At 34.6% G+C, this 25,905-nt stretch overlaps 1 protein-coding gene across 3 annotated transcripts in view; it reads left to right on the forward strand.

The window, feature by feature from the left end:
* NECTIN3 (nectin cell adhesion molecule 3) overlaps window positions 1-25,905 on the forward strand; it is a 197,569-nt gene that overhangs the window by 42,641 nt on the left and 129,023 nt on the right. For 2 of the 3 annotated variants that reach the window (XM_021007156.2, XM_078146700.1), the window contains exons 4-6: window positions 3,366-3,483; window positions 6,185-6,336; window positions 23,826-23,964. In XM_021007156.2, coding sequence (XP_020862815.1) covers window positions 3,366-3,483; window positions 6,185-6,336; window positions 23,826-23,964 — 409 coding nt within the window. Of the gene's footprint in view, window positions 1-3,365; window positions 3,484-6,184; window positions 6,337-12,152; window positions 15,410-23,825; window positions 23,965-25,905 lie in introns of those variants that run through there. The other variant, XM_078146698.1, reaches the window with a different exon arrangement.

Below are 25,905 nucleotides of genomic sequence, written 5' to 3' on the forward strand. Positions count from 1 at the left end.
GAAATCCTAGGAATGGTAAAGAGAAGTTTAGATTAGGAGTTAGTTAGACCTAAGTTCAGATTTTGGTTCTGCTACTTCTTGTATCTGTGCCCTTGACCCAGTCCCTTAATCTCCTTGAGCTTCAATTAAGGGATTGAGCCAAATAGTCACGGGTCTCTTCCAGCTTTAAATTTATGGATCTGTGATTTTTTGATCTTGGCTAATGTTTTTTAAATTTTAGCTGATTTTTTTTCCAGAATGATAAGAGTTAATTAAATAAAAAAATTTAAAAACAGTTCCTTCTTAATTGTCTCCTTCAAACTACCTTTTATTCTGTCCTTTCTCATATGACACCCAAACATCTGTGGTCAGATTCAGCCCTATTTTCACGTCTCTCAAATCCTTAATAGCCAGTTCCAAATTTGCACCTAGACATGCAACTTGATTACTTGATAATCTCTTCTCCCTCTAATATTACTTCATGTTGTGATCTCTCAACTCCCATAGATCTAATTATCATCTCTGTGTTGATGATCCTCAGATCTACCTGTCCTTCACCAATCTCTCCACTGACTTCCAGTTTCATATCTCCATTTGCCTTTCAGTATCTCCAGCTAAATGTCCAATACACATTTTAAACTCAGTGTGTCCAGAGCAGGAATCGTTAACATTCTCCCTAACCGTTTCCCCCTCCTACTTTCCCTGTGACTGTCGAGGTCACTGCCATCTTCCCAGTCCCTCAGGCTCACAAACTAGGAGCTGTCCTCCTCGATTTCTCACCATCTCTCCTCTCCCTGCCTCCTCCTCCTCCTCCAACCAATCTTTTGCCAAGGCCTCATGATTTCACCTTTGCCCCCTTCTCTCCTCTGACACTGCCACTACTGTGGTGTAGGCCTCCTCACCTCGTGCTTATGATATTGCAGTAACCTGCTAGTGGGTCTGCCTGCCTTAAGGGTCTCCTTACTCCATGCCATCCTACATTGAGCTGCTAAAGTGGTCTAGGATCAACTGAATTCACCCTCCTCTCCCAAAATAAACTCTGTTGGCTCGCTGACAACTTCACCATTAATTACAGAATCCTATTTGGTGTTCAAAGCCCTTCATAACCACCCCTTCCCTTCCTCTATCCTTCCCCTCAGATTAAGATACTCCATCTCACAGCTGTGGATATTTTTCCTGGCTGTCCCCCATGCCTAGAATATTCTCTCCTCATTTTTGCCTCCTGGCTTCCTTTAAATCCCAACTGAAATCCCATCTTCTGCAGAAATGTTTCCCAACCCTTCTTAATTCTAGTGCCCCATCCCTTTAGTTATTTTCTCTTTCTCCTGTATATAGCTTCTCTGTTTGTCATCTTCCTTGTTAAATTAAAAGCTCCTTGGTGGCAGGAGCTGCCTGTTGCCTCTTTTTTTTTTAATCTCCAGTGCTTAGCACAGTGCTTGACACATAGTCGGTGCTGAATAAGTGTTTATTGACTGACCACTAAGAGTGATCACTTCCTGAGTGTGTCTTCTTACTTGCTGTGAAACATGAGCACTGTATTCAGGTATAATATCCATTCTATGACTTTTCTTCTTTAACTCTCCAATAATTTCAATTCTGAAAGTGTTCCTAGGAGAGAAACAGGGAGAACACAGATAACTGAATCTTATTTCACGTCTGCATAGCCTTCAAGACCTCTTAACGTTTTATTAAACTCATACATTTCAGCTCCCATCCTTAAATACTTTTTAGTATGGAATTTTTTCTTCTATTTTTCTTCCTGTATGTAAGCTTAAATAGAATTTTTTTGTAGTATTTGTAATAAACTTACACTTACATTTTCTTTATAGTTTTTTGACTCAATCCTAAAATAATTAAAATTGGCTTTTTATAATGATTGGATTCCCTAATTGCAGGTTATGTTGCTTTGGGGTTGGGGTGGTGGTGGTGGTGGTGGTGGTATATTCCCCCTCCCTCCTGCACTGAATTGGTTTGTGTTTTTTTTGTTTGTTTTGTTTTGTTTTGTTTTGTTTTTTGGTGAGGCAGTAGGGTTAACTGACTTGCCCAGAGTCACACAGCTAGTGAGTGTCAAGTGTCTGAGGCCAGGATTTGAACTCAGGTACTCCTGACTCCAAGATCAGAGCTTTATCCACTGTACCACCTAGCTGCCCCTGAACTGTATGGTTTTTTCTTTTTTTTTTTTTAAACATAGTTTGGGGGAAGATGTCTCAATTCATACAAAAATGTAGACATTTAACATGACACTCTTTTAATGAGAGCACTTTAATGATACAACAGTGCTTTTTAAAAAAACTAAGTATTGTAATTTTCTGATTTAATCTTCCATTTGGCATCTTTTATTTCTTTCATCTGTGAAACTTGGGACATCATTATTATAAATGTCATCATTATTTTTAACCAACTTTGAGTTTAACAATGTGCCTTTATTCTTACTGCTTCTGCAGGGTGGGTGAGCAGTTTTACCATTTTTCATTTCCATTTAGTATGTAAAACTATAACTTTGTGAGACAAACTTATTGAATCCTTGATTATATTGTTGTTCTCCCCCCCCAAAGGTAATTGCTTTTAGTAGGCCAGTTCTCCTTTAACATTGTTCCCCAAACCCACAATATCTTGAATCTTGTCTTCTTTATTACCCAGGTGTTAAATATTTTTATCTCTGTTCCACATTGTGTGTGTGTGTGTGTGTGTGTGTGTGTGTGTGTGTGTGTGTGTGTGTACCGTTCTTCCTTCTTACTTTAAATCCTGGTTATTAGGCTTTGGAAAAAAAGGAAAGTAACTAGATCTTCACAAAAGAATTTTGTAATAGGCCATTGAAAATTGGTTTCTTTTGTATTTTAGTTACTATACTTTCTGGAAAAGTTTTTTGTTATTTTTATGTGCCTCCTAAGGCTCTTAGCTTGTAATGCTGAGTAATAAGGAAGATAAAGGTTCATTCCTACCTCTGATGATAACTTGCTAGTAGGGTGACTCTAAATCAGGTTTTAATGCTCCTGAGTTATTTATTAACTGAAAAATGAAAATAATAATACCAGCAGTACTTCTGAGAATCAAATTATTTAATAGGTGTAAATTACGTTGTAAACTTTAAAGCACTAAGTAAATGGTCACATGGTATTAGTAGTACTATTAGCACCACCATCTACTGTATTATTTTGAACTCTTGGATCTTTTGTTTTGCTTTTGGTGACAGTTTGGTTCTTGAATTATTTTTCAGATGAACTCATTTCACTGTTATTCATAAAATTAGAATATTAGTTATACTTATATGTCCAAATAAATAAGACAAATCTTTCATTTATGGACATGTCTTAAGTATATTTGTATTGTAAACTCATTTCAGATGACATATTGTGTTCTTCATTGGTAATATGTTTGTTTTATAGATGCCCCTGAAGTTTCAGTCACAGGGTATGATGGGAATTGGTTTGTTGGAAGAATGAATGTTAATCTGAAGTGTAATGCAGATGCAAATCCACCACCTTCACAGTCTAAATGGAGCAGGTAACAGTATTTTGAACTTTAAAGGAGGAAAATTTCTGTAAAATATATTTTGAAAAGTACAGATGGCAAAACTTCATATCTTTCACTTTTCATTTCTGTAATTGATATCTCTAAGTTCCATCAGTCATTATAGGTGAGAGTATTAGAATTGGACCTTTGATTCTTGGGAAGGATATAGACTACGCAGTCTGATATAGAAAGGTAAAGAAGTACTCTAAGGGGCAAGCTGCAAGAAGACACCATAGGACATGACAAGAAATGTCCTTTATCCGAGATTAGGGCAAAGGGGAGAGAATGGATGGATGATGTTGAATAAGTTAGAGATGGTAATTAGAGAAAAAGATTGCTCCTGATGAGTGACTTTTTTTTTTTCAATAAGCAGATATGTAAGAGGAAAGAGAGTAAAGTTGATAGCTTAAGGAGATTTGCAGCAGATAATAAGATCTTAGATTTAGAGCTGGGAGGTACCTTAAAGTCCTCCATCCAATGGTGCCATCTAGAAGGTGCCATCTTTTTCTCCTTTCTTGTTTCACAGGTGAAGAACTGAGACTTGGATTAAGTGGCTCCTATGGTCACAGGACTATTAAGCCACAGAACCAGGATTTGAGTTTAGGCTTTTGAGACTAAATCCATCTCTTCATTGTACCCTGCTGATGCTGATGGGAATTAGTCAGTGATAGAGTCATTCAGAAAAGAGACACAAGGTTGGCTTGCCCAGGCTCACTAGAGAATAGAGAACAGATTTGTAGCAGACCCAGGCTGCCTGGTTGTGACTTCCTTCAGTGGGATTAAGTGGCATTACAGTAGGAGTGGAGAAAGCCAGAATGGTGGGAATAATCTATTGTTAGAGTTTGGAAATGAGTAAATATGGGGAAGGTAGGAAGGGCAGGGCTGCAGCAGGTTAATAAAATCACAGTTTTGGAACTAGAAAAGGACATTAACGACCATCAGATGTGTTTTACAGATGAGAGGACTGAAGCACAGAAAGGGTGAATGACTTGCCCAGGGTCCCACAGCTAGTAAGTGCCTGAGGCTGGATTTGAACCCAGTTGTTCTTGGCTTCTCTATTCTTATCCTGCCTCTCAAGGGATTTAAAGGTAGAGAATACTGGAAAGTTGAATTGGATAACTATAGAGTCAAGGTTTTGAAGGGATAAAATGAGATTAGGACAGGTATGATAGTCTGGAAAATCATGAATGGGTGGAGTCCTTATATGATAAGGAAAGATTCTAGATTCAGGAGGGAATGAAGTACAGGGACAGTTGGAAGGACAGTCCAGGCTTTCTTCACTTCTCACCTGAACTGAAACATTCTTGATTCATCTGTAAGACCTTCATCATTGGTCTCATAGCTATTGACATTAATGTTTCTTAGGCACGTGTCTTACTGTGTTCTTTTCTTGCTGAAAAGCTGTCAGTGGCTCCTGATATCAATAAAGAAAAAATGTAAAGTCTTGAGCACATTTTAGGCCATCACGGTCTGGTTATGAGCTTCCTCTCTAGTTTTACTTTATCCTTCTTGTGCTGCCAGCATTCTGTCTCCTGCCTTCTTTATCCTCTGACTTCAGTGTACTCCTTCCTTCCCTCCATTCTCCCCTTAGCGTCCTTATCTACCCTCTTAGGGTCTGAGTAGGCTATCTCCTCTTTAAAGCCTTCCCTGATTTACCTACAAAAATGTTACTGTTCTCTTCACCCTCAGATTACCTTGTATTTCTGTATCTAGGTACTTATTACAGTTTTGTAGGGACAATAGAAACTACTGGAAAGCCAAACCTTTTTTGTTTTGGGTTTTCTATTTTCTATTCGTAGCACAGTGCCTTCCACATTATAGAAGGTACTGTTCGTTGAGTTGATTTCCTTTGAATGATCCTACATCCAAGGCATTTTCTAATTTTATTGACATTTTAAAAATATGTGGTTTACCTCAATTCAGCAACTATTAAATAACTACTAAGTAAAGAATAAAAGTGGAAATAATCTTCAAAAACTTTTTTCCCTCTGTTTCTGATTTTTTGACTTAACTCTTAAAAAACATTAATAGTCTTTGTGATTCAAGTAATATGACTACTGAGTTATAAAACTGCTGTTTGGTTAGGATGATTTTCCTTCACATTTGAAATTACCATGTGCCAGGGACTCTGATAAGTGCTGGGTGTACAAAAAGTGGCCAAAGACAAAGGTTTTGCCCTTAAGGAACTTACAATTTAATGGGGGGAGACAACATGCAAAAAAAATACATACAAAGCAAGTTTTATATAGGATAAATAAGACATGATTAACAGAGGGAAAGAACTGGAATTAAGAGAGGTTGGGGAGATATTTTACAAATATTTTACAAATTTTGCAAATAACAGTATTTAAGCAATAAAATTTCCTTTGCTAATGTTACTTTGAAATGTTTTGGATCTGATATCTGATTTCATTGGTATAGGAACTTCTAGGGGAAAAAAAACTTCCTCTACTACTACAGTTTGACAATAATCAATGTCTTAGTTTTTTTTGAGTTACCAGAGGTAAAGTGACTTGCCTAGGCTTACACCACCAGTGTGCATCAGGGTAGAGACTTGAACCCAAGTACTCTTTACTCTTAGGCCAGCTTTCTATATGTTATACCTTTTCAAATAATAACAATGTTTTGGATCATAATAAATGAGTATTAATGTATTCTAGAAATGTCTTTAACATCTCTGAACATCTTTCAGGTTGGATGGACAGTGGCCTGACGGTTTAGAGACTTCAGAGAATACTCTGTATTTTATCAATCCACTGACTTACAATTATTCCGGTGTTTATGTCTGTAAGGTTACAAATTCCCTTGGCCAACGAAGCGCCCAAAAGGTTATCTACATATTAGGTGAGTTGCCATTTCCCTGCATTTAACTGCTTTAAAGTGTTCTATCAGATATCCTAATGGTATTAATTAGAGCTAAATAAAGATCCTTTTTGGTGTTGTTATTGGGTTTCCTTGGTTAAGCATTTTTGAGAAAACAGATTTAATAAAATATGGTTATTTAAAATAATTTGTTCCTCTACCAGCTAATCTAAAACAAGGTTTTCTTGCCCTTTCATTTGCTTTGAGTTTTTTGTCCTGTTGGTCAAGAGTGCTAACATATTGATCAGGACAGAAAAGTTCTACAAACAAATGACCTACTTTTTGATATCTTGTTTATTTTTATTGGGAATAACTGTTACACAGATCAAGACTTCCATATTGAGACACTTTGATATCAAATTAGGAATATTTTTATGTGAAATTAAAGATATTGTATTTTTCTGTTTCAGTTTCCAAATTAGTTGTTGCCATAAAAATTGCAGTTAAATATTCTGACTAGGTTTTGTTATGAGAGAATTGGGAGTTCATGCTTGGTTGTATCTTTTAAAATTTATGTTAAAGTGTACAACTTTGGGACCTTCCATATCATTATAAATGACTTTAAAAACTTATTTTGTGTTGGTATCTGTAAGTAGGATCAAGCATTGGCTAGGTATTTATCTGTCTATGAATGAATTAGTAAAAACATAATGCTATAGTTTTTGACCATATGCCTTGACGTTGGGAAAGAATAAATTATAATTTTTATGTGATAGAATATAGTTTGTATTATACTGATATGATAGATTTTTAAGTCTGGTATTATTTTTATTTTGCTTCCAGACTATTTTTTAAAATCTCTGTTTTTAAAACTTAGTTTTTGAAATTCTTTTAGTCACATTAACATCACTTTCCTTATGTCTTATGTTTTTGAAATTATACTTATTCATATCTGTCAGCATCATAATTCAGAAGCATCATCATGATTCAGTATCAGTTTTATACACATATATAATGTCATATAATTTGAGCTAGACCTTAAGGTGGTGACCTTAGAAACTATCTGGTCTAAGGAAGCCAAGAAAGGGGAATTGACTTATTAAAACAACATAGTCTCTAGTGGCAGAGCTTAGATCCATCCTAAAACTTTTTTTTTTCCTAGTGTAGCTTCATTTCTGGTGTGCCACACTGTCATATGAGAGACAGAGAGAGAGAGAGAGTGTGTGTGTGTGTGTGTGTGTGTGTGTGTGTGTGTGTGTGTGTGTACATGTGAGTTCAAGGATCAGTGACTTCATCCAAGTGTTGCTTGTTTCATACCTTAGTAGGTAGTTGGCTGAGTTTCTGTTGCCAAAAAAATTTTTTCATATGGTGGGCAATTTCTTGGTGACCCCCTGAACAACACATCAAACCTGTACCTTGAAACTTTTCTAACATAGTTGGACTTGCTAAAGCTTGTGCTTGACTGTTTTGGCCTTCCAGAACTCAGCATCATATCTGTGCCTCTATGAATCAGTGTAGAAGGACTTTAGTAGAAGACGTGAATATAAAATGTGCATATACACAGAGCAGAATTCATTTCACATATAGATATCCCAGCAAGAAAAACTGAAAATTAAATTTGATAATTTTAATACTTTGTGGTCTTGAAGTCTTTATTTAAAGTGAATGTAAAATCGATCATTTATTAAGTTATTAAGAAGTGATGTTCTACTTCAGGTAGAAATCCATCCCAACACACTTTTATTCACAATAGAGGATTTTATATTTGATCCTAGAGGCAATAGGGAGCCATTGGAGTAGGAGTGACGTAGTCAGTCTTACACTTTACAAAAGATCATTTTGACCTCTGAGTGGAGTATGGACCAGAGAAGGGAGAAACTTGAGACGGGGAGACTGACCAGTAGGCTGTTGTAATAGTCCAGGTATGAGATAATGAAGGCCTATATATGTATGCATTTTCATTTTTTTGGTGAGGGAGTAGAGGGGCTGAGGAGCAGTTAGGACGTCGTGTTGGAAGACCAAATGCAATACTTATAATTTCATGATTGTAAGGAACTTTCATGGTCAAAACTTTCTCCACCAAAGCAAATCAGCAATTCTGTAGTGTTTTTTTATGGTCTTGGAGAGTTTCTTGGAACCATTGGGGTTATAAATAACTTGTCCTTGATTTATGCTGCTGGTATTTGTCAGTTAGGACTTGAACCCAAGGCCAACCCTCTGTCTACTACATCACACTCTATTTCCTTTTAATCTGAGGTTTATGTTATTAAAACTGTACTGTCCAGAATGAGGGAAGGAATTGTCCTATTATGGATTAACCATATGGGACAAGACCATGACAAATTGGTTCCTGTCTAGAGGAGATTGACCAGGATGGTGAAAGGTCTAGAAAAGTGCCAGATGAAGATCATTTGGAGGAACTGGGGACTGTACTAGGAAGACTTTTTAAGCAAAGGAAGTTAGAGTTCTGTCATGTGATTTCTAAACGCAAGATAGAACCAGTGGATTAAAGTTATAAGCAGATTCCTCCCCCCCCAATACAGTGAAGGACTAAATAGAGTTTCTGAAATGGAGTGCCCTGCTTGATGTAAGTTAGTTAGCTCTTCAACAGTAGGTAGTTTCAGATTGGTTGGATGAATATCTTTTAGGGGTATTCTTCTAAAAGAATGTGAATTCCTGGAATTTTGTGGGAAGTGGTTTTATGTGACGTCTACATTTCCATCTAAATCTTAAAATTCTTAGATTCTCTGTGGTTGCTTAATAGCATTTCTATTTTGTCTCCTGCTGTCTTTCCAAAATCTTTTTTTTTCTTCTTCTTATGGATAGACTGAGGGGAGCAAGAATGTTACCACTTGGCACAAATGTTTACTTTAATTGTCAATAGCAACTAAAATATCACATGAAATTGGAATGATTTAGATCTTGTGCAATTTCCTTGCCTTTTTATAATTTCTAAGTCACTTTCTTACAGATCATTTGTTGTGCTGAATTTTGATTCCAAATTAACCTCATCTTTCCCTCCATAAATGAAACTAGTCCATTGTATTTTATGCATATGGACAAAAAGTTTTATTGTGAGCTCTGTGTCTCCAGGCTACTCAGCTATTTGTTGTCCTGGAAATTTAGTCATTAATCTGTGTGTTCCATCTGTAATTTTATTTTAACCATGTCCATCCAACTCATTGGCAGCATTATGATTATATGAATCACTGCAGTGATTCTTGTTCTCCCTTTCTTCTTTATTATGCAGTACTGCAAAGAGAGATAACAGCATGTTCTTCATTCCATTGACCATTACATTGCTCAGTTTATTTTCACCTATTACTATAATGTGTGTTGCTGAATTATGGTGGAATTGAATTATTGAACTATTCAATTGAATTGAATCTCATTTTCTAAAAGTTAATAACTACCCGTTTAGCAATGAGATTATTTTTTGTAGCTTGCTTGTCCATAATTCTTCTTTTCCTTTCTCTGTTCTTCCTGAAAGGTGTTTACATTGTTCAGTGTGTGTTTGTTCCAAGTTCCTGAATGGATGTAACTCTTACTGACATGACATTAAAGTAATCAGACTTCTATGGGAATATATTCAGATTCATTTTGAATTGATCTTGACTGGTAGTTTTCTCATTAAAAAAAGAAGAGCAATTAGCCTTAGAAAACATATACTGTTTGGGAAAGGTGAAGTGTACATACATATGTAAAGGATTGTTCATATCCAATTCATCCATGGGAAGATGCAATTAGTTTTTGTGTTTTCTTTGAGACTGTAGTTGATTACACATATATGTGGGGTGTGTGTGTGTACAAATACACACACACACACAGAATATTTGTACACCACTGAGAAAAAGAACATCTTATTTAATATTTATAACTAGTTTCTAAAAATTTCCTTATTTCTAATTTTTAAAAAAATCAAATTTCTTTAAAGAAGATTAGGAAGAAATGCAAATTTAATGACTATTGAAGTCAAATATGAGCATTAAAAACTTCAATCTTTCTCTGGAAAAAATTTAATCTTCAAAGAAGATTATGAGGATATATAAATTGAATGAATTAAAAAGGTGAAACACAAATAATTTAATTTCAGAAAGTCTGGCTTTAATTGACTCTTTTTTTAAAAAAATTTAATAATAGTTCTAAATCATTTTAAAAAATGAACTACACACACACACACACACACACACACACACACACACACACACACACACACTTTTTCCAAAGATATATTTTGCTACTTGAAACTTAAATTTCCTCCAAAAAAACACTTTAGGAAAAATCATTTAATCCTTTGCCTCATTTTATAAAGTGCTAAATCTTTTGTGAATAATTACTACTTTTTATATTATAACTCCTATAATTTTTTCTTTTCAAGCTGAACTTAATGGAGATTAGATATCAAGAATACTTCACATTCTCCTATTTAGTGTATCTTCCCGCAGTTTTAAAAATCCTGTTTCACTTATGAACACTATAAGAACTAATATTCACCTCTTTGATATGCTTCACGGAATCAAAGTCCTATGTATGTTTAAACTTATAAGAAGCTAGTTAATATTATATGTTCAACAGTATATATGCTGTACCTGCTAAATTCTCATCATATTCTGTACATACGGCATTCCATGATGAAACTGGCCTCAGTAAGTATTTTCCTGCAGCTTATAACACTAGAATAATTTCCCAATGTAGATTTAGTGTGTTCTAACATTTTAAAAAAGTTTTTCAATACCAACTCATTACAAATGCTAATCTAAATTACAAAATTATTTCATTTGGGTCATCTAGTCTTATAATATAGGGAATTTAAACCTTTGTAACATGTAGTTTCTTCTAAAACAACATAATTTGTGGAAAGTGTCCTAAAATACCACTTTAATTGATAATTAACCAATGTTTATTTTTCATGACTCATATTTAGTACTTCTCGATGTTAATGGACATTTCCATGGTAATACAGTAGCATTGTGCAAGATCATTTGCATCTAATGTTTTTAGCATTATTAGAATGTTCTCTCTAAAATATTATCCATTCCTGTTGATGTTGATTCCACACATTATGAAAGAATCTCTTTCTTAAAGATAGCGTTGGAATTTTTTTTTAGTTGCCTAAAATACTTAGATGTCTTTTTCTCATGGTGTGGTCTGTTCATCTAAACAAGTGAGAATGTGATGTGCTTTATTTTCAAAATTACTAATGATCTGTATTTAATACTTCTTTGGTTTCCAAAATTTGGACAGTGTATTCACTAAAGAAAAATATTTTTGAGAGAATAATTAAAACAGTTAGCTTATTCTTTCCACTTACCAAGAATGTATAGTTTTTCATTCTTTAAAGATATGCTTCTGATATAAAATTTAAATAAACCTAATTTTTTTCTTTTAAATAAAACAAAACAAAACAAAAATTGATTCTCTTCTTTCATTTTATTCCCCTCTGCCACTGGCTGAGAAATTAAATTGTCTTGACTCTAATATTTCTTAAATCGTAATTATATAGGAGCCTTTCCCAGGAACATAATTTATATAACTAAGCAAGTAGTCCCCCTTCCTGGTGTGCAATGCTTGATAACTTAACCTTTAATATAATAGTTTAAGGGGTTATACCATATGTAATTTCTTTAATTCTTTTGTGGTAGACCAATGATTACTGACCAGGTATTGTTGTAATTTTTAAGTATATTGGTCAAATGAAGTAACATAGCACCTTAGTCTTATCAAATTAAGAATGAAAAACTATTTTTTACTATGTATATATCCATCAACTGTGCCTTCTTTTCAACTTGCTACTGATTTAGCTTGCATTGACATTCTTTGCCTTTCTGTGTCTTGTCTATCTTTGCTGTTTCCATTAGATCCTCCTACTACTACCACCCTACCACCTACAGTTCAGTGGCGTTTCTCAACAGTTGAATTTGAAGATGTAGATGCACCACCTAAAAAATTGCCTTTCCCATTGTCAACTTTGGCAACAATTAAGGATGGCACAATTGGCACCATTATCGGTGGTGCAGTGGGTGGGGCTCTCTTCCTGATCCTTGTAAGTGTTTTGGTTGGAATATTCTTCTATAGGAGAAGACGGACGTTCCGTGGTGACTACTTTGCTAAGAACTACATTCCACCATCAGATATGCAAAAAGAATCACAAATTGATGTTCTTCATCAAGATGAGCTTGATTCTTACGCTGACAGTGTAAAAAAAGAAAATAAGCATCCAGTTAACAATCTAATATCTAAAGACTATTTAGAAGAACCTGATAAATCTCAGTGGAACAATGTAGACAATCTGAACAGGTTTGAAAGACCAATGGATTATTATGAAGATATAAAAATGGGAATGAAGTTCGTTGGTGATGAAAGTTATGATGACAACGAAGATGACTTAGTTTCACATGTAGATGGTTCAGTAATTTCCAGGAGGGAGTGGTATGTTTAGCAACCACTAAATGAAAATGACTCTGTACAATGTTTCATTCATATTTAGTTGATCATTTTCAGATTGTTCATACTTTTTCTTGAAGGAAAAATAAGATTTTTGAAGTTGATTTTCAAGCTTACTTTTTATATTCTAACTTGACAAATGGAAATGTAAAATCTAGGTTAAATGTATCTGAGCTGCTTTATATATTTTTTTCAATGCTGTACTACTGTCTTCAAGATTTGAATTTTAATGCAGAGTACTTTATTGGTCTGTGGCACAGGTAAGAAGAAAAATGTTAACTTAAAGTTAAATGTATAATTTGTTTTGGTACAAAAATTAAAAAAAAAAGCAACTACTTTGGCATTGTGTATTAAATGTTTACTTAAGACTATATTCTCAACTTTGTTAAAGATATACCTCTTGATCTCAAAGGTTTCCATGAACATCCGATGACATTACATCAAAATTGACTCAGATTTGTTCAGGATTTTTACATATACATATATATATATTTTCAAAAACATGCAGCCTGATGAACCACTTTCCCTTTTTAAAAATTATTTTCTAAGGTTAACAGAAAAGGAATGAATACCTCTTCATTTCAGATGAGCCTTGCCATTGTGACTATATAGTCAGGTATACTTTTAAAGATTCTTTGCACTGAAACTATTAGTTGACTAAATGAATGGGTTTAGTTAACTAAATTAATAGGATTTTGTGTAACACCGTTGCCCTTCATAGTTTGGTTATTTAAGAAACATATAAGAGTTAAATGGAATAGACATTCATAAGTAATTTTGCATATACTTTAATTTTATGGAGAGGAAAAAATGATGCCATGGTGATGTTAACATTAGTTATGGTACAATAAGTGCTAAGTCTGTATCTTGCTTCTTAGCTATTTCCAAAATATCTTCTTGTACAGGAGTAATCTATGATAGACTGTCAATTCTAGTGCAAATGGAATTATGAAGTATAGCCCAGATCTGGTTATAATATGCAGATAAGAAAAATATATTATGTATTTTGTAGACTTATTTGTTTCTAGTCATTTAAGTTTGGCTTTAGTCAGAGGTGAAAGAAAAATAGTGAGATCTCAGTGATCCCAAAGTTGCAATATTTGAATTGTCTGTAGTCAGTAAATTATAGGACTAGTAGATTCTTCCATACCTAATCCAATTTGCCAGCATATTTTCCTAAACCTTTTTTTTCCCTGTATGCTCTTAGGTCAGTGTTTGGAAATTGTTGTTTTTCATTTAAAGTCAATATAAAAAATATAATGTGTATTTCCTTTTCTGAAATGTGTGTATTTAAGAAGGTAATGTCATCCAAATCTTTAAATATTGTCTTCTTCATGAAATAATTAAAATTTAAATGTTTCTCCAGTGAAGACCTGGAATTATCACACAATGGCTTACATATTATGCAGTCCAAAGAACTCATTTTGTGGTTTATTAACTGATAAGGTAATATCTGGAATTTTTTTTTTGCTTGTTTTTGTGTATACTTTTTGTTTTTGTTTTACTGTGACACTAAAGGGAAAATGGAGTTACTAAAGCCAGTAGAAAATCTTGTGATTGAAAAAGCAAAACAGAGGTTATTTACTGAGGTTGTTTTCCTTGAGTAAGACTTAATGCAAACTATGAACAAAAAGTTAAGGTTATATAGAACAGGTTCATTTGAAAACATTTTATAATGGTTAAAACCTAAAATCAAGATTGTGTATGTGTATGGAATAGTTACTGTGACTTTTACCTTAACTTTTTTTTGTGGAAATTAAAAATGAGTATTTCCCTGTCAATAAAATACTGCAAGTATAATATCAGGCTAATGATAGACATAATAGTTTATTGAAGTCTATCATTGAAAGATTCTCTTAGGAAAATTAATTACTGACCAATAAACATAATGAAATATTATACAAATCACTAGAAAATATGAATTTGGAACAATATGAGAGTTACCCAGTTTTGCAAATGTGTGTATTTTTTTTTAAGTGGCAAAAGCACCTCAAAATGACCTACAGTATTTAGAGCTTTACAGCAAATACAGTATCTGTATTTAAAAAGTAGACAGTACACTGTGACTGAAGTAAGTCTTTGAAGGGAAAATTTTTGGCTCCATGTGTAAACTGTTAGTGTTGGTGTTTTGACCAGAACCAAAAAAATCTGAACTCTTTTTTTTTTTAAATCAGTTAAGGAATACTTTTTTGGCTTCTTGTTTGACCAAAGTTTCATATTTAGAACAATCACAAACCAGATAGTGTACATAATTCTCAACTTGGGAGTAACTCTAAACAAATGTGTAATGTATTTCTAAACCTATATTTCAGATGTTCAAAGATCAAAATTTACTATATTATCTTTGAAAGATAGCTTGTGTCTTAGAAAAAAAATACTTATTGTGAACTCACTTTTTCATGTGGGATATTTTGCGCCTTCTATAAATTTAAGAGTTTTGTAATATTCAGACCTTTGAGTATTTGCTATAACTCAGTGTTTCCTTTACCAATTTAAATAATTAGGTAAACTTTACAAAGTTTCAGAGCTTAACTTCAGACTGATGATACTCGTGTTAACTTTCAAAAGCATTGCAGTATTGTTTCTTATGACATTATGTATGTTTGCTGTAAATAGAGACCTGATTGTAAACATGAATAGTTGTGTGAAATAAACATTTTTGTTAAATTAATTTTTGAATACAAGTGATGTACACAACTAATTAATCTAGCAATGTGTAAAAATTCAAGAAACTGACCCTGTGGAAGAAGTTAGTTTAAGAAAAAAACTTAGTGTTATATTTCCTTTTCCATGATTTTATTCCTTTTTCTCACATGCTTTGGATAGTTTTTGCATATTTGAATTAACTGCAGGAGAGTACAGTAGAAAAATAAGAATGCCATTTCTTTTCTTTTTTCCCCATCACTGTTATTTGGAGAGGTACTGTTTATATTTTTGTAGAGGTAGTCCAAGAAGGAAAGAATTATTTTGGATAACTGCTTTGATGGAATTATATTCGAGGAAAACTATATAATTGGAATGGTTAGCAAATTATGTAATGCAATTTCATTTAAAGGATGCCTATAATAGAAATTTAAATATGGAGGGCAAGTCTATAAGGTTAAAGACAAACTACTTTAGATTTTCAGAAGCAAGAAGCAAAAGAAATGGAATACCGAATTGGTTGTGCCTTTTTCAACAGTGTAAACAGGAATAATGATAGAAGATAATGTAGACTGTGGACTTTCATGTAAGGGCCATAGAAAATAAATGCAGAAAGCAATCATTGAGTGAATTAGTAATTTTTTGGGGGGGGCCATGGGTTTTATTTTGCTTCAAGTTTTGATACTCCTAAAACTGTTATCATCTGTTTAATAGAAGAAAGCAATGCAACCTGTTAAAAAATCTACCAGGATGTTTGAAATGATGCCTCTAGTGAATTTTTAAAAAATTGTTGAAAGCAGTAGTGAACCAATACTCATATTTTCTTATTAATAAATAACAATACAACACTCCTAATAGACTGTATTCCCGAATTTCTGCCATTTTATGTTGCATTCTAAGTTTTCTATGCTGATAAAACTTGGTTTGTTATTTGGTAATGTTTGGTGAATAATATCTGTCTTGCATAAATAATCCAAAAAACACAATTTCACTTTTCCAAGAGGTTATTTTCATCGGTAGAATATAATTAAAATCAATGTGTTTTGACAGTGTGGCTTATCTCTTAAAATACAATATGGCCTTTAAACTGTACTTGTTGGGTAATGGCGGTACACCAACAAATTAGTGTTTGTGATTAGTTGTTTTACTGCTTTATTCCTAATACCTGGAGATGAATAATTGAGTCAGCCATTCTGTTGTGTGGTCAATTCTCTACATCCTGGTTTCCCTGCCCCCTTACATATGAAACCAATTAAATATTTTTATCTAAAATACTATAATTCACTTTATATACTTCACTCTAAATTGTAACAATAGAAATTTATACTTTACTGATGGTTTTACTTATGTTAATTTGTTTTTTCTGCAACTATAATTATTATGCTTAAGGCAAGCAGACAATAAGCTAAACCAAATTTTTCCTAACTGAGCCTAATTTGATTATTCATGATCCAAATTTGCTATTTGGAATGGATTTGTTTGAGAATCACTTCCTAGAATAGTGCTGTTAGTAAGTATCCTTTTTTTGTGTAAGTGTGTCAGTCACCTGCAATTTAAAATTTAAATGATACAATTTAAATGTTTTCTATGTAGATATTTGTTGAATGCTTCCAACAAATCACATCAACAAGTTGAATTTAATGCGTGCATTCAAGAGTCTTACATCGTTGTGGTTATTCATTCCCATTTTGAAGAAAAAACTATCAGTTTGATTTTGTATGGTGTTCCTTTTATTTATTTATTTTTTGCTTTTTGGTGAGGCAATCAGGGTTAAGTGGCTTGCTCAGGGTCACACAGCTAATAAGTGTCAAGTGTCTGAGGTAGGATTTGAACACGAGTCCTCCTGACTCCAGGGCCAGAGCTTTATCCACTGCTCCACCTAGCTGCCCCATGATGTTCCTTTTAAATGCCTGCTCTGTACCCAACATTATGTTTTGGGGGAGTGTATAAAATTGGGTAGAGTATAAAAGATGTAAGGATATTGCCACCTGACTTTATAGTCTAGTCTAGAGATTCTAGATGCCAAAGACTTGAGGAATTATCAGGAGATTAATGTGTACAATTTTAGTTTAGCTCATGTATTCAATGTGATGAAGTTCAGAGAGCCCTGGATCCTGGAGTTGGAGGATCTGGGTGAAAGTCCTAGCTCTGCTGCTACTATGTATATGATTTTGAGTAAGCTGTCAAATATCTCTGGGCCTTAGTTATCAAATATGTAAAATGATCAAGTTGGTAGATGACTTTCTGAGGTCTTTTTTTTATTTCTTAATCACAGATTAAAACATCGTATTTTAAGCTTATGTACCAAAACAATATAAAATAAAAGAAGGATATTTATTGCATGAAGTTAGGGGAAATTTTCATGGAAAACCTAGATCTTAATATTTAGACTCCTGGTACACTAGAGAACAAAAACTAAGGAGATTTAAGCATACATGGTTCAGGGACTGGCCAAACCCCAAAGGAGGCATATTTTAGGAAAGAGTAAGACAATAACGGTTGAGTATCTGGAAGGTTGGTTTTATAAGGAGTTTGTATGTATTAAGCATTGGAAAATTATTGTAGAGATTTGGACAAATATTAAGAGGGAAGTGATTTTTTTTAAGAAGATTGTTTTAGTGGTATATTTGTATGATTTGAGTTAGGTAACTGGGTGGCGCATAAGGCAAGGGGACCAGATATATTCTTACGATGTATGGATAAAGGATTAATATACGCTAAGGTGTTGGTCAAGAAAATGATGAGAAAAGGTATAGATCATAGATACAATTTGGTGTGAATAAGGGGCAGCACTTGGTTGCTCTCTATGAGGATAGAAAAGGGCACTATTTTTCACAGTTTCAAGTAATTTCGTATGAAATGAATGAAGCCAGTAATATTAATATTTTATATTTGTAATAGTACCATTCAATCTTATCTAAAAATTAATATATACATCTCTGTTTCAGATGTAAAATTGGTTTGCATGGGTTCTAAATGTGCTTTCATTTTTATCAGCCAGATTGTAAAGAAACCTAAGCTTTGATTTTAAATAATATACAAATAGATACATTGATTATATTTTTAAAAGACATGAAAATACATTCCTCTATTCAGGATCAGATTACTTAAGCTGAAAACTGTCAGAAGATTGCAGAAATAATATTGTTGCCAGCATAGTATAAGCATCATAGTTTTAATTATAGTCAATTGTACTTTTTGTTCTGCTCATAAATAGTATTGTTTCTCGATAGTAATGGGTTTGTCTTTTTACCATAAGTGTTTCAGATATTCAGAAAATTCTATTATTTCAAAATACATGAAGGCTAAGTCTTAGTTCTTTTCATTTTATTATTTTATTAGCTAAAGTTGTAAATATTGGTATAATAGTATTTTTCCCCAAGACTGAGTGATTTTGCTGCTGAGGGGCATCCCTGCAGGGAATGGTACTTAAGGAGAGGGAGCCTTACTTCCTGATTGGCTGAGAGAATGAGGATGATGAGTATGTTATTGCTTACCTCCAATGATCTTATTTCAGTTTGTTCCAGAGACATCATAGACAACATAGACAGAGAATGGGTTTTGAGTGGTGAACTGGAGACTTTGAAGTCACAGACATTTATGTGAGTTGGCCCCATCGTGTACTGTCAACTAGTACTTTGAATTCTAGAAATTGCTGGGAGTGGACCTCCCCTAAATGACATCATTTTCTCCTGGTTTGAGCTGAGATCTTATTTCACTTTCAGCTGAAGGGATTATTTATACTTATGTATTGTTCAGTGTGTCTTAATCTGTAGCACTTCTCCAGTTTCTGTTTGCTGTTTTACTTGGATATACGTATGGGTTTACTTGTTTGCTATTTATGATACTCTTTTGTGTAACTAGTGTTTGATGGGGAGAAGCAAAATAATGAATTTAAGTTCTTTACTTCTTCAGAAAATTTATGTACATATGTATTTAAATAACCAAGGCTTCTCTGAAATATTCCCTGGGAAACAAGTCCTAGATACAGCTAGAGGAAAATTAGCCGTGTCTCAAAAGAAAATCCCTCCACTATGAGGAAAGAAAATGCAGCACAAAATGTGATTTCTAGAATGGGAAGTCTTCTGAGATACCCAAGCAAAATATTTGAGATTGTGAAGAACAAGTAAGATCCTAATAGGATTCCAAACTATTGTTCAAAAAATAATTCTTTGAAAATCTGCCTTTTTCTCTGGAATACATTTAAAATTCTAATGAAAATCAAGAAGTCATACCAACATCACCTGCTTCTTAAAATTGAAAGTGTGGTACTATAGATTAACTTAATCTACACTAAAGATATAATGGTCATTGTTATGGACAGCTAAGGTTGATAGCCTTTGGCTATAGAGTCCTGGGCTCTTCATGTTGAAATCATTAAGCACAACCTTTCAGAAAAAGAAAATGGGCAGCACCTGAGAAAAAATATAGTATAACCTCAGAATCAAGACTAAAATTCCAAAACCTTTTTTTTAAATAAAATGTCTTGGAAAAGAAACAATCAAGAATCATTATTGTGAAAATATTCTTGCAAAAAAGTCTCTGCATGTAAGTTATCTGTGTGGACTATTTAATCTAGATGTGGCAAGCATATCACAAATAGATATGATCTGAGATCCATTCTGTCCCTGAAGAGAGTGCATTCATGTTTTGTGGGTAGTAGAAAGGCCTGTGGGAGTGGGAGAAGGTCCTAGACTGCTGAAGGCTGGCACCTCCAGAGAGAAGTATCAGTGAGAATCACATCTATCTGCCACCTCTTAAATATCTCTTAATGTACAATGTTTAGGAGTTTAGGCCAAAAGCACCTACCTTCCCTGAGGTAGGTCTTAGTTTGTAATTACCTGCTTAACCCCTTCACACCAAACACCACTAACACAAAAGAATACAAATAATGAATATGAATAACCTTATGTAGACAGACAATAAATAGAAATTGTAGTTCTACAAATTAAAATATACCAAAGTTCTTTTGCCAGAAGCAAGATTAAATTTCAGCTCAAGTGAGGAAAGAGAATGATTTTACTCAAGGGAGGTCTACTCTGAGGTTCTGAAATTATAAGCCCAGGTATTCCAGGAACACAATGGGAGCAGCCCTCATACATATTTGTGCCTCTGAGACCTCCAGCCTGCCATTCAAAAGTTTCTCTTGCCTGCCTCCCTGGAGCTCCTCTCTCCATTTGTATCTTTGAGGTCTCTGCAACAAACTCTTGCTAATCATTCTTTTAGCTAATCAGGAATTATGTTTTCTGCTATGTAAACACTATACAGCACAGGTTTATCTTCTCAACAAAACTTCCCTAGGCTTGGATGGATGCAAGATTGCATTAGAATTATTCCGGTGCCCTAATAGGTGATGATGTTGCTTCATATGAGAGACTCAATGTACTACCTTGATATTTACAGGAAAATATATTTCTGTTTATTCTAAGGATGATAATAGAGTCTGTTGATTTATCTGGGGGAGAGAGGGAGTTGGAGGAAACTTTATTAGAGAGAGCCTTGAAGGGGAAAAAAAAGGTAGAATTTAATACATCTTTTAAAGTACCAACCCTAAATACTAGTATAAAATTTCAAGACTTCAAACTTTTTTTCTTTTTTCCAGAAACACTCATTTTCCTTTTTGTCCTTCATTCAGATCCATATAAAGAAGGCTTAAAAAAAAGGAAACTGAGAAATGAGTAAGAGGTATAGCAACAGTATAAAAGGGGATAGAGGAAAGATCCAGGATGGGGAAGATGATGCTGTGTGGCATAAAGTAGAAGACTAAGAAATGCACTATTCTCCTTTACTCTTAAATGAAGGGTTAGCTATTTTCTTCAAGGCTAATCATACTTAAGCCATTGATCTCATCTTCTTCTGTCTCCTCTAGCAATTTGCCACTTCAACCAGTCCGCTGGAATTGTTCTCTACAAAGTTACTAACGATTTAATTGCCAAATCCAGTGACCTCTTCTCATTACTCATTCTCCTTTACTTTTCTGCAGCCTTTGACACTGTTGATCATTTTCTCCAATACATCACTGTCTTCTGGTTCTCCTATCTATCTGACCACTCCTCAAATCTCCTTTGCTAGATGCTCATCCCTCTAACAATAAGTGTCCCACAGAATTCTGTCCTGGGTCGTCTTCTCCCTGTGTACACTTGGTGGTCTCATCAGCTCCCGTGGATTTAATTACCATCTCTGTGTGACAATTCTTAAATCTATCTATCCTGCCTCACCATCTCAGCTGACCTCCACACTAGCATCTCTGTCTTTCAGACATCTTGAACTCAACATGTCCAAAGTGAAAATCATCATTATCTTTTCCTCCAAACACTCCCATGTTCTCTCCCTGCCCCCACCCCCAACTTTGCTGTTACAGTGGAGGACAGCACCAGTACTACAGGCTCATAATGCTTGACTCCTCACTATCACCCCATAATATCCAATCTGGTGCCAACGCCTGTTAATTTCATCTTTGCAATCTCTCTCAAATAACCCCCTTCTATCCTCTATAGCAGACCCTCCAGGTGATGAGCCTCATTGCAGTAGCCTACTGTTGCTTCAAGTCTCTTCCCTGCTCCAATCCACCTTCTATCCGGCTGCCAAACTGAATTTCTTAGAGCATAGAACCAACCATGTCATCTCCCTACTTAACTCTAGTGACTCCCTGCCACCGCCAGGTGATATCCCCCCTCTTCTAGTCTTCTTATACCTTATTCCCTGCCACATACTCTTCATGGCATTGGTCTCCTTGATATTCCACAAACAAAACAATCTCCTTCCTGGCTGTCTGGCAGTTCTTCATGCCTGTCATGCTCTTCCTCCTCATTTCCACTTCTGGCTTCCCTTTAAGCCCCAATTGAAATCCCATTTTATACAGGAATCCTTTCTCAACCTTTCTTAGTTCCAGCACCCTCCTTCATTTAATGATTTGCTTTTTATCCTGAATATAGCTTGTTGTGTGTGTGTGTGTGTGTGTGTGTGTGTGTGTGTCTCCTGTATATACCTTGTTTGTAGATCTTTGTTGTCTTCCCTGTTAGTTGTGAGCACCTTGAGAGCAGGGATTCTCTTTTTTTGTATCTCAAGCACTTTAACACAGTGCCTGGCATGTAGTAGTAGGTGCTTAGTAAATGTTTATAGACTATGAAGAGTCAGACCTCCTTTATCTAACCTACTGACACTTTTCCTTGATGTTCAGAAATATACTCAGGTCTCATGGAATCATGGGGCCATTATGAAAAGTTAGTGGCAGATGGCTTTCACTTGTATGCTCAAAACCTTGAGTTGACCTCCTGTCTACCCTCTCAAGTTTTTATGTCTATGGCCTTTCTAGATAAACTCTTAAACATTGTTGTCTGTACCCCATTGCTTTTACTACTTTTTTTGCCACTACTTCGCCCATTCTAATCTGACTTCCAACTCTGCTGCTCTACTCAGATCACAAACAGTTTCTTGGTTTCTGACATGCCTGAATTTCTTGAGCAACCTTCATTTTTCTTGACCTCTTTGCAACATTTGATTCTGTTGACCATCTTTCCTTCCTTGGTATTCTTTCCTCCCTTTCAGTGACACTGTTCTGTTTTAGCTCTACCAGTCTGACTGTTCTACCTTTTTTTTTTGTTTTGCTACATAATTCTCCATGTTCTATCCTGTACCAGTGAAGCTCCCTTCTAAGGCTATTGTGGGCTCTCCTCTCTCAGTGATCTCATCAGCTCCCAAGAATTCCATTATCTCTGAAGAATACTCTCAAATCTATATATCTGATCCTAAGTCTCATTTCTGAGCTCTAATCCTATATTACCAACTTCCCATTAGCTATCTCCACTGGATGTTGGCCCACCAGAGGCACCATCAGCTCAACCAAGCAAACACATAATTTCTTTTCTCCCTCCTCCTGGCACTCCAACTCATATCTTCTTAACCTCTCTATTTCTATTAAGGACCTTATCCTTATAGTTAGCCATGTTCACAGCTGAGGAGTCTTTGACTCTCCATGTTGATTTTGTAATAGCCAGTCAGCTTCAACATCTCATACCCATCCTTGTCTCTCTGAATGATTGCTACTCTAATTCAGAATCTCATCACCTCTTATTGGACTATTGTGCATATCTTTCCTCTAGTCCTCATTTTTTTCTCCAAAACCCCCAAAGTAATTTACAGAGAGAAATTTATTGCATAGTTATTTGTGAATGCTAAACTGAAGGCATTGACATCATTGTTTGAGAAAAGCAGGGAAAGGGTATGGAGATTGTATTTTGAATGGAAATCATAAGAAAACTGATTAAATTGGTAATGTCTATACCCACAAAAAAGTAAATTCAATTTGAGGTCTTTTAGGCTTATTTTTGAATATCATACCTTAATTTGAAAATATTTCCTCCGTCTTACAGGCATAACAATACGCATTCAACATTTACTTTTCACGAGTTGCCTCAAAAAGCCTAATCTGTGTTGCATTCCAGATGTTCCATTTAAGCAGACCTCTTCCATAGCAGTAGCTGGAGCAGTTATTGGAGCTGTCCTTGCGCTTTTTATCATTACTATCTTTGTGACTGTGTTGCTGACTCCTCGGAAAAAGAGGCCATCCTATCTTGACAAAGTGTAGGTATTTTTTTTTAACGTGTTTTGATTGTGAATAATCAGCATGCATTCAGGAGTTTTAATTTTTGTCGTTAGTATAATCCTTAAATATTTGAGGGAAGACTGTAAAATTAAATTTACATCTTCATGCCTAAATACATTTTGCCCTAAAGGAAAAGTAAGGGTCCAGTTAAGATGAATGCAACGCATACATTTTAACCTAAAGTAAATTGAGGTTCTTTTACTATGGCCACAGAAGAAGGTGCTTCCTCCCTCCTTTCCCTCTCTCTCTCTCTCTCTCTCTCTGTCTCTCTCTCTCTCTCTCTCTCTCTCTCTCTCTCTCTCTCTCTCTCTCTTTTCTTCTTTCTTTCTTTCTCTCTCTTTCTCTCTCCAGTGTGTGTTTATTGGACTTCTAAAAATAAATGTAAATGTCTTCTAAAATGTGTGTTGCTTTAAGTCACAAACATCTTTAGCCTTAGTTTTGTGTAGCAATTCATATAGCAACCTGTTAGGAGATATTGAAAATTTTAATAGCATCTTTCTTCAGGGGAACTTATTTTTTTTATGTGACATGAGGTTACATTATGGAATTATACATCTTATATATTTTAAAAGCCATATAAATTGGGGCTCTGGCATAAATTGACTTTAGCTGAATGATATTTTTTAAAATTCCTTTTAAATACAGAAACAAACCAAACATTCTATCTAGAGTATCACATTGCCAGAAATATAGAATCAGCTCCATATTAGTTTTACTATTTTTATCTGTATGGCCTACTAGTCATTTAACCTTAACTGGCTTATCTGTGAATTAAGAGAGATTAGATAATCCTTAATGTCTTCCAGTCCTTAGAGTCTATTATTCTGCTCTCCACCTCTCTCTGGCAGTGAGTTTTTGAGATTGGGGGGAGAAGTAGAGGAAGAAGAGAAAATTATCTGTTAAAGGAACAGTAAAATGCCTCATTCCGGCTAGTCCTTATAAACATACTTCTAGTTCTTATAAGACCCAAGTCCTTAAGTTTTAGGTCATTTGGTAAGCAGCAAATAATGATTAGTTCTTAAATGTCTGTCTCAATATAGTGATGTTTGACTAGAATGTTTATACCTTGTGTATGTGTTGGGACTTCCTAATCTTCAGTTTGCCTTATGATAATGTAGCTTTGGCATCTCAGTAAGGTCTCATATGGAGTCTAAGGAAGTTCTTCATTTTCCCAGTTCTATCCTATTAATATTACAAGGGAGATTTTAGCATGGTCCATTTTTTTTCGTGCTTGGACAGCTTTATTCTCTTTGTAACTAGCAAGTGTTATGTTTCTACGTATCTAAAACAATCTTTAAGTTTATACATATAACATTTGGTATATTTATCATTCTTTTGCTTTTAAATTATTACTTTAATGATTCTGCAGTTGTTAACGTACATCCCATATTTCACATTTATGTTTTTTGTGAAATCCAACATAAGTACTACAATGTCCAAGACTGGTATTTTTGGTAAGATTTAAATTTAATTTATTAATTATATATATTTAGATTGTTACGGGTGGTCTTCAGACATTTTGTCTTTTAGTTTGCTTTATTATAATCAGGTACTTAAAAGTCAAAATAACATTCTAATATTGCTTCATTTTAATAAAATTTGCAAAATTATTAAGAGAAGGAATCATTTATTTTTATTAGTATATCTGAGTTTTTTCTCCCTGTCTTAGAAGGAAGAGATTCTGTTTCTTTGGAAAACAGGATTTCCACTTGCCCAGGACATCGAGAACGTTGATATTTGGGTGACAAGCAAGATATTTTCGAGTTTTCTGCACATATGGAAAGCTTTTTAAAAAAATGTCAACATTGGGGCAGCTAGGTGGCATAGTGGAGAGAGCTCCAGCCTTGAAGTCAGGAGGACCTGAGTTCAAATTTGGCCTCAGATACATGATACTCACTAGCTGTGTGACCCTGGGCAAG

Source organism: Phascolarctos cinereus, unplaced genomic scaffold (assembly GCF_003287225.1).
Source record: "Phascolarctos cinereus isolate Bilbo 61053 unplaced genomic scaffold, phaCin_HiC Scaffold_726;HRSCAF=1367, whole genome shotgun sequence".
Classification (NCBI taxonomy): domain Eukaryota; kingdom Metazoa; phylum Chordata; class Mammalia; order Diprotodontia; family Phascolarctidae; genus Phascolarctos; species Phascolarctos cinereus.